Raw genomic sequence first — 8,331 nt, 5'->3', positions numbered from 1 at the left:
CACACACACACACTCTCTCACACACACACACACACTCTCTCTCACACACACACTCTCTCTCACACACACACACGTCTCATGTCCTGATACGGATCTCAGAGTCTTAAAGTTGTCAAGGTGAAGAGCGTTAGAATCCGTGTTTGTAAATCTAAACCGGCTCGCTGCTTCGTTTCTGAATGCGTCACATCGGCCATTAGCTGAATTGGTTTTCAGAAATGAATCGTCTGTTTTTGTTTGATTTTGTTATCTGTATATGCCTGTATTTCATACGAGTTCATAGAAGGCTCACAGGAGCTCTGAATGACAGGTGCTGTGAAGTTTATCTTTCTAGTTTGTTTGAGAGTCAGTCTGTGAGTTCCGAGAATCGACACTGAACTGTGATGTCAAGAGCAGAGCCGTATGATACTGTATGTGTGTCTGACGGACCGCTTGCATCTGTACTACATTCACATAAGCAGACGATGATTCATAATTCATCATCCAGCTGTCTGGACCGATCCAGGGCATTGAATCGTTTGCCAGTAGTTTAAATGACTCCCGTGGAACTGAATCAGACTCTAAACACTGATTTAAGTCTTAAATCAGAGCAGAAAGTCTTAAATCCATAAAGTCTTGGCATTAAATGTTGCACACACTGCAAAAATGAACATCTTCCTCAGTATTTCTCTCTTGTTTTCCAGTACAAACATCTAAACATCCTTAAATCAAGATACATGTACTGCAGATGCAAAATGAAGTCTTGAAAAACTGATCAAAGTGAGTTTATGATTAAAGCACGAATAAATATCTGCCAAAATATCTGTATGAATATCTGATTTCCCTTTGAGTTAAGTAGATTTTTTGGCAGAGTTCAGGCAGATATTTGTTCTTGTTTTAATCATAAACTGACTTCATTTTAATCAATTTCTCAGAAAACAAGACTTCTTATCGTAAGTCATTTTGCATTTCCAGCAAATGTATCTTGATTTAAGAATCTTTAGATATTTGTACTGCAAAACAAGACAGAAATACTGAGGAAGAGTGCGATGATAAAAGTTATTTCCATATTCTAGTGATTGGGAGCAGAGATATTCAAGCCTTAAGCTATTAATTTTGTTGTTGTAAAATGAATTAAAAAGTAATGGAGATCGGTTGGAAGTTGTATTTTCAGTATTTTATTTTGCTATTTCAACTCATTGTGTTTACTATTAGTAAAGTAGACTATATTAGTAAAAAAACAAGCAAAGAAATGTCAGTAATAAAAAAGCAAAGGACAAATACAATAGAATAAAACGATACAAATGAAACAAACTGCACTTGAAGGGTTTTTAAGGCTAATGCAAGTCTGAAGTATTCAGTTAACAGCCTACTACAGAAATTAATAATCAAATGTAAAATAAAACCGCATAGTCTTCACTGTAAGAATTAAACTTCCTTTGTTTCTTATTAAAACTACAAAAAGTCCTTCAGTCAAGAGCGGCGAGTGATTTTTCTCTTTGCCTTTTCTTGTTTGATTAATAGTACAGTCGAAGCAGGAATATTAGGCTGCTGTCACTTTAAGAGCTGCACGGATCCAGTTTACTGTTACACACGTATTTTCATTCTCAACTCTTTACGTTAATTTATTACATAACCGACGAGGGTTTACGTGAATAATCACTAACAGTGTTGGGTGTAATTAGTTACTAAGTAATTAGTTACTGTAATTTAATTACTTTTCCCTTGCAAAAGTAAAGTAAGGGATTACTCTTATTTTTTTCTGTAATTTAATTACAGTTACTTCTTATGTAATTGAATTTAATACTGTGTATAGACTGTAGAACATGTATATACAATACAATAGTGTAATTTGTACAGTAATCTAATTACACTGTTGAAGATGTAATTAGTAACTAGTAATTAATTACTTTTTTAGAGTAACTTACCCAACACTGCACTGCATTCACATCGACACTGATTCATAATTCTTACAAATCAATTTATTTTAATCAATTTATTCCTTAAATTGTCGTTAGTTGGTCTTAAAGTCTTAGATGTACCTGCAGGAAGCCTGTGATGAGAGTGACTCGTGTGTTTGACGTCAGCGATTGGCTGGAGGCTCTTTCCGCTCGCAGTGAATCTGAGCGTCTGTAGATGCTTTCTTATGCAACGCTTCTCAGAACACTTACATAAGCGCTGCCGGCGGGAAGTGGGTCATGCGGAGTGAACTACATGACCGCGAGACACTGGACACGCCATTCTTTAGCGTGTCACAACAGCGGCTGGAGATGCGTCTGATGGGGATCAGATATTGATCTGCCGTGTTTCTGCAGTAATCAGATCATTCACTGGAGCTGCTGAACTGGATTAGTGTCAGTAAGAGGCTCGTCTGCTAAATAAATTCTCTAATACTGCCTTAAAAACAGGCCATGTGGCTTTTTAAAGATCAGTGTTTCCCCTGACATTATATTAGGGGCCCGCCCCCACCCCCCTTGAAGGTCAAGTTAATTTTATTTCATTTTATTTTCTCTATAGCGCCAGATCACAACAGAAGTCATTTAAAGTTACCTTTCCAATAGAACAGGTCTATACCTCGTTCTTTTATTAAACAAACTAAATAGCCTTATTATGTTATTTATCTCACACACACACACACTCTCACACACACACTCACACACACACTCTCTCACACACTCACTCACACACACACACACTCTCTCACACACTCTCACACACACACACTTACACTCACACACACGTGAGCGCACACACAAGTGAGCACACTCTCACTCACAAGCGCGCATGACGCTTGCGGTGATATTAGCGTCTGCCGTATATGCTACTTGTATATAGATGAAAGATAGGTTGATAGATATTTTTGTATTTTATATGTAATTATATGCACACACACATATATATATATATATAATATATATAACACATTTGTAAGTGAATATACTTTTTGTATATATAACTTTAGGTTCTATATTTACTAGGCTGTCAGTTTAACGTGCTAACTTAATTAATTATTAAAAATAACGCAAATAAAATATTTTAACGCAGTTAACGCACTGGCCCCGCCCCCAGACCTGTACATCATCTTACATACAGTTGACTGTTCACAAATATGATGCAGGGCGACAGCTCCATAAATGCAGTTATGCCCTAAAATTCAAGATATTGGTGAAAAAAAAAGTCCCTGTATGAGTTTTTGTCTCATATTTATATCATACGATAAGCGATAGCAGTATTATACGAGTGCTGATTCTGTCCCAAATATCACGAGTTTAAATGTGATTTTATACAACAGTTCAGTAAATAAGAAGTTGATATTGTGTTATATTTTAAACATAATATTATGTGTTTTTGCTCAAAATTTTGCAGAGAACATATTACCTTTAAAGCCATATCAGACTTGTTGCGCATCTCTGAGCGCGTTTAGTTTCTGAATGAATCCGCGTTTTGAACGAATCGTGTGAACCAATGATTCAAAGCCCCGTTCATTACGAGAGTCGTTTACTTCATTCCTGAATGAATCAGCCGTTTGAACGAATCGAATGAATGAATGACTCATAAAGACATTTACCGCCACCTGCTGGCAGATTTAGTTTCTTATTTACAGTATCATTTCATTAAAAAAATATAATAAAAACATTAAAGTTTACCCAAAAAATTAAAATTCTGTCATCGTTTACTCACCCACATGTTGTTTCAAACCTTTTCTTTGTGGAATATAAAAGAAGGTATTTTGAAGACTGTTTTGGTTACCAATGACTTTCATTGCATGAACAAAAACTACTCAGATGTTTCACAAATTATCAAATTATCATTGTAGCCTAAATGTTTGTGTAATACATTTTATGTTGAATCAAATAAAATATTCTTTCTAAAGCTACAATTTGTAACGTCTACTTGATACTTTCTCATTTAACACAAAAATAGCTTTAAATAATCTTTTGTGGGTATTTTCACAAACAAATTTATTTTGCGATTAATTAATCAAAACATCATGTAATTAATTAGATTTAAAAATGTTATCGACTGACAGCCGATTAAAATATATTTTTTATATTTATTAGTATTATTTGTAGATTTATATTATTAAATATATATTAATAGAAATATATCCACATATGCAGTGATTTAAGTGATTGTGTCTCCCCTCACAGGACGACTGTAGTTTTGAGTCTGAGCTCATGCTGTATCTGCAGAAAGAGGATGATGATGGTGGAGGAACAACAAAACCAAACGCTGACGAAGTCACTCGACAGAAGAAGACTAAACCAAACACGGCTGATCGTGAGAGGAGACTCACTCATGCTGACCACTGCTTAGACGAAACCCGTGAAGATCAGAGAGGAGAGGACAACAGCAGATCTGTGATGTCTGCAGAAAACACAGAGACGTGTTTAAATCCGAGCGCCGGGAGCGAGGTGGATCTGATTGATCTGTTAGAAGACCCCTGCGTTCAGGAGGACGAGAGCTCGGATCTTCAGCACATGTTCTATCAGCCTGAACTCTGTCCTAAACGCTGCCCTCACAATCTGACCACCGCAGCTTTTCAGACCATCCTCGCCAACGTCAAAGATCTCCTGTCCAGATCTCCACCGAAGAACTGTGAGTTTGATCTCCCAGAGATCAGCACAAACCTCAGTGATCCACCACTTGGTGATCCGTTTCAAGTGACGTTCAGCCTGATCGCTGACGAGCCGTCGTTTATTGAAGAGGAGCGTGACGTGGATCAGAAACCAGCAGGAGATGCTCTTTCTCCAGGCTGGGACCAGCTGTTTGACGACGCTGAAGAGCCAAAGAAAGACCAGCGGAGCTTGAACGAGAGCGTCGACCTGTTCGGAGACGATGAAGCGTTCCTTCAGATGAGCGTTCCTGACGTTCAGACGCCCGACAGGAGCACAGGACCTGAAGGAAAGCAGCAGGCTCCTGCTGACGGATCCGAGCAGGGCTTCAACTGCTCGCAGGTAGGGATGGAACGATTAACGGTTTGACCATAAATCATGATAAAATTCCCGTTTCATATTTTAGTTATCACTAAAACCGTATTCGATTACCGCGATTTGAACAACAGAGGATAAATAAATACTATCCAGCAAAGTTTTGAGTAACACAACAGCACACAGAGTCGTGTCGTTTTGTGTGAAAACATGTCGGAAAGCTGGGAGGATTTAAAAGAGTGTTAAGAGAATTATGCAAATGTCGATTTTTTTGCACCCTCAGATTCCAGATTTTCAAATAGTTGTATCTCGACCAAATATTGTCCTATCCTAACAAACCATACATCAATGGAAAGATTATTTATTCAGCTTTCAGATGATGCATAAATCTCAATTTTAAAAAATTGACCCTTATGACTGGTTTTGTGGTCCAGGGTCAAATATATGAATTAATTAATGAAGGTTCTGACTGTCTTCAGAAAAGATTCGATGGCATTTTGTTTCATCTTCGCTCCATGTAATACTTAATAAAGTAGTGTTTTAATCGCAATGCTTTGTGGACGGAAACAGCTGTAATTCTGCTGCTCCAGAAGCACCCCCTGCTGTCAGAGAGTGGATTTACAGAGACTCACATTCAGTCTGTGTGCAGTTTCTGTCTGGACTAAAAACGGACTGAATTTGCATGCCCTGCTGTCAATTTTGACCGGTTGATGAAAAACAAACTTATGTGGATTCTACACACTTAAACAATTCGGATAAGGTATCTAGAGTTATTTATGGAGCATATAAAATACATATTATCATTTATTAATCAATTATCATTTTCACTTATCCCTATTCTTTATTTAAAGGATGAAATTTGAGGTTTACCATTTTATGAAACCTTTTCAATGTTTTATTTGAACATTTCGTACATGTTATTAGATAAACTGTTGTCGTTTAAAATCCAGACATCATTGGTAATGTTATTGTTTTAGTGTTTATGCAAACAAAAAGTCATTTTATTTGTTGTTTGTTGATTTTAAATGTAAAACTTTGTGGAGTGATTTATGTGTCAGTACTTTTTGAACATTTCCAGCACATTTTAACAATACCGTGATAGTTTTGGTCACTATAGTCGTGATAAGAAATTTTCATACCGCTACATCTCTACTCGTAGGACTTCTTCTCTGTCAACTTTGAGCTGGGCTTTGACTCTGAGGAGGAGGAACCGACTGATCTGGGAGCACCAGACGTCACTGCATCAGCTGTGAAAGCGCCTCCGGTCGGAGGAAACCCGGCGCTCTTGAGATCTGAGCGATCGCCGCTGGTCTCAGATCGGTGTAGGACGAGACCCAGCGCTTCCACACCAAACCACACGATCCTGCCTCCACTGGGCCGAAGAGCAGAAGATCAGCCATGCTCGCGTCCATCAGCGCTCAGATCCGCACACACGACGCCTCAGCGCCGGCCCTCATGCACAGGTTTACAGGCTTTCCTCGTATAGTTATGATATGTGTCCCTGGAGCACAAAAGCAGTGTTAAGTCGCTGGGGTATATTTGTAGCAATAGCCAACAATACATTGTATGAGTCAGAATTATACATTTTTCTTTTATGCCAAAAATCATTAGGATATTAAGTAAAGATCATGTTCCATGAAGATATTTTGTAAATGTCCTACCGTAAATATATCAAAACTTAATTTTTGATTAGTAATATGCATTGCTAAGAACTTCATTTGGACAACTTTAAAGATGATTTTCTCAATATTTAGATTTTTTTGCACCCTCAGATTCCAGATTTTCAAATAGTTGTATCTCGGCCAAATATTGTCCTATCCTAACAAACCATACATCAATGGAAATATTATTTATTCAGATTTCAGATTTTGTGTTGTGTTCAGCACAAATCAGTGTTCATACAGAGGTGTTTTCAGGACTGATGTGTGACGTCTCTGTGTTTCAGGCGTGTTGAGCAGTGACAGCGAGGATGAGACGAATCTGAGGACTCATAAAATCAATGCGGTGTTTTCTCCAGAGGTCAGATTTGTCGTGTGACACTAGCTATGTTTCCATCCAGGAATTCTTTTGGAATATCACATAAAAAAAACCCTGGATGGAAACGCCAAGATGTGCATTAAATCTTAACGTATGCAGAAAAAACATGCAATCTATTGAGGTTTTATTTGATTAAAAAAACATGCTCTTAAACTATGATGGAAACACATTTACCAAATACGTCTTTATTTTTAGATTTTGTATATATTAACTTAATTTTGCTTAAAGTTGTTGTAATAGTGTAACTTATTTTTATCTTTTTTTTTTATGTCTATATAGTTTTTATTGTTTTCAGTTTTATTACAAATTTTAAACCAAATGAAATGTTTCCTTGAAAACTAGCTGAAATAAGTTTTTATATTTTGTTACAGTTGAAGTTTAAGTAAGAGTTTAGTGTTTGTTAACTATAATAACCCTGATCCGAATAACATGACAGTAGGGCTGGGCGATTTCATATCAGTTGATATCTTTAATTATCACGATAAATGTCGAATCTCTATTTCTTTCAAGTTTAAAGCAAGATTTTTGCTCCAAAGTGAAAGATGTTCCTTAATTATCCTTAACAAAATAAATATCTTAATAGAAAAATGTATTTCTTAGTTTCTGCATGTTCTAATGAGTGATATTGTTTCTAATCAAGAAACAGGTTTGTGTTGCCTGATAATATTAATAATAATATTACTTTTTTTGTCTCTTAGAAATCCACATTTGATAGCTTGAATTACTTGGGATGCAGATTCTAAATTTTTGTTCATTATTAAAATCTGTAACATCTGTAAAAATTGTAGCAACCTTAAAATATATTTTTTTTTATTAACCATTGATCTCCCATAGCAGCATACATTTAAATAATGATAAACACAGTTAAAACCACACATATTGCACCTCAATACCATGGTAAAAATACAACTAAATGCTTTAAATGTATTTGTATGAAAAAGTCAAGTCGTCACCTTTATTTATATAGCGCTTTTAACAATACAGATTGTGTCAAAGCAGCTTTACAGTATTAAACAGGAAAATAGTGTGTCAATAATGCAAAAGGACAATAGTAAACACTCAATTTTCAGTTAAAGGCAGTTCATCATTGAATTCAGTGATGTCATCATCCAGCTCAGTTCAGTTTAAATAGTATCTGTGCAATCATTTGCAATCAAGTCAACGATATCACTGGAAATTAAGTGTCCCCAACTAAGCAAGCCAGAGGCGACAGCGGCAAGGAACCAAAACTCCATCGGTGACAGAATGGAGAAAAAACCTTGGGAGAAACCAGGCTCAGTCGGGGGGCCAGTTCTCCTCTGGCCAGACAAAACCAGCAGTTCAATTACAGGCTGCAGCAAAGTTAGATTGTGCAGAGGACTCAACTGGATCCTGTGGTCTTGTCCCA

At 36.7% G+C, this 8,331-nt stretch overlaps 1 protein-coding gene across 1 annotated transcript in view; it reads left to right on the top strand.

Annotated features, from left to right (window-relative positions):
* fancm (FA complementation group M) overlaps window positions 1-8,331 on the top strand; it is a 48,062-nt gene that overhangs the window by 24,336 nt on the left and 15,395 nt on the right. The window contains exons 15-17 of the mRNA XM_016527178.1: window positions 4,128-4,934; window positions 6,067-6,370; window positions 6,853-6,926. Of these exons, the coding sequence (XP_016382664.1) occupies window positions 4,128-4,934; window positions 6,067-6,370; window positions 6,853-6,926 (1,185 nt within the window). The remainder of the gene's footprint in view (window positions 1-4,127; window positions 4,935-6,066; window positions 6,371-6,852; window positions 6,927-8,331) is intronic.

Source organism: Sinocyclocheilus rhinocerous, unplaced genomic scaffold, assembly GCF_001515625.1.
Source record: "Sinocyclocheilus rhinocerous isolate Xijiao unplaced genomic scaffold, SAMN03320098_v1.1 scaffold2496, whole genome shotgun sequence".
Classification (NCBI taxonomy): Eukaryota; Metazoa; Chordata; class Actinopteri; order Cypriniformes; family Cyprinidae; genus Sinocyclocheilus; species Sinocyclocheilus rhinocerous.
The sequence above is the reverse complement of the archived record's forward strand: the minus strand, read 5'-3'. Positions and strand labels throughout refer to the sequence as shown.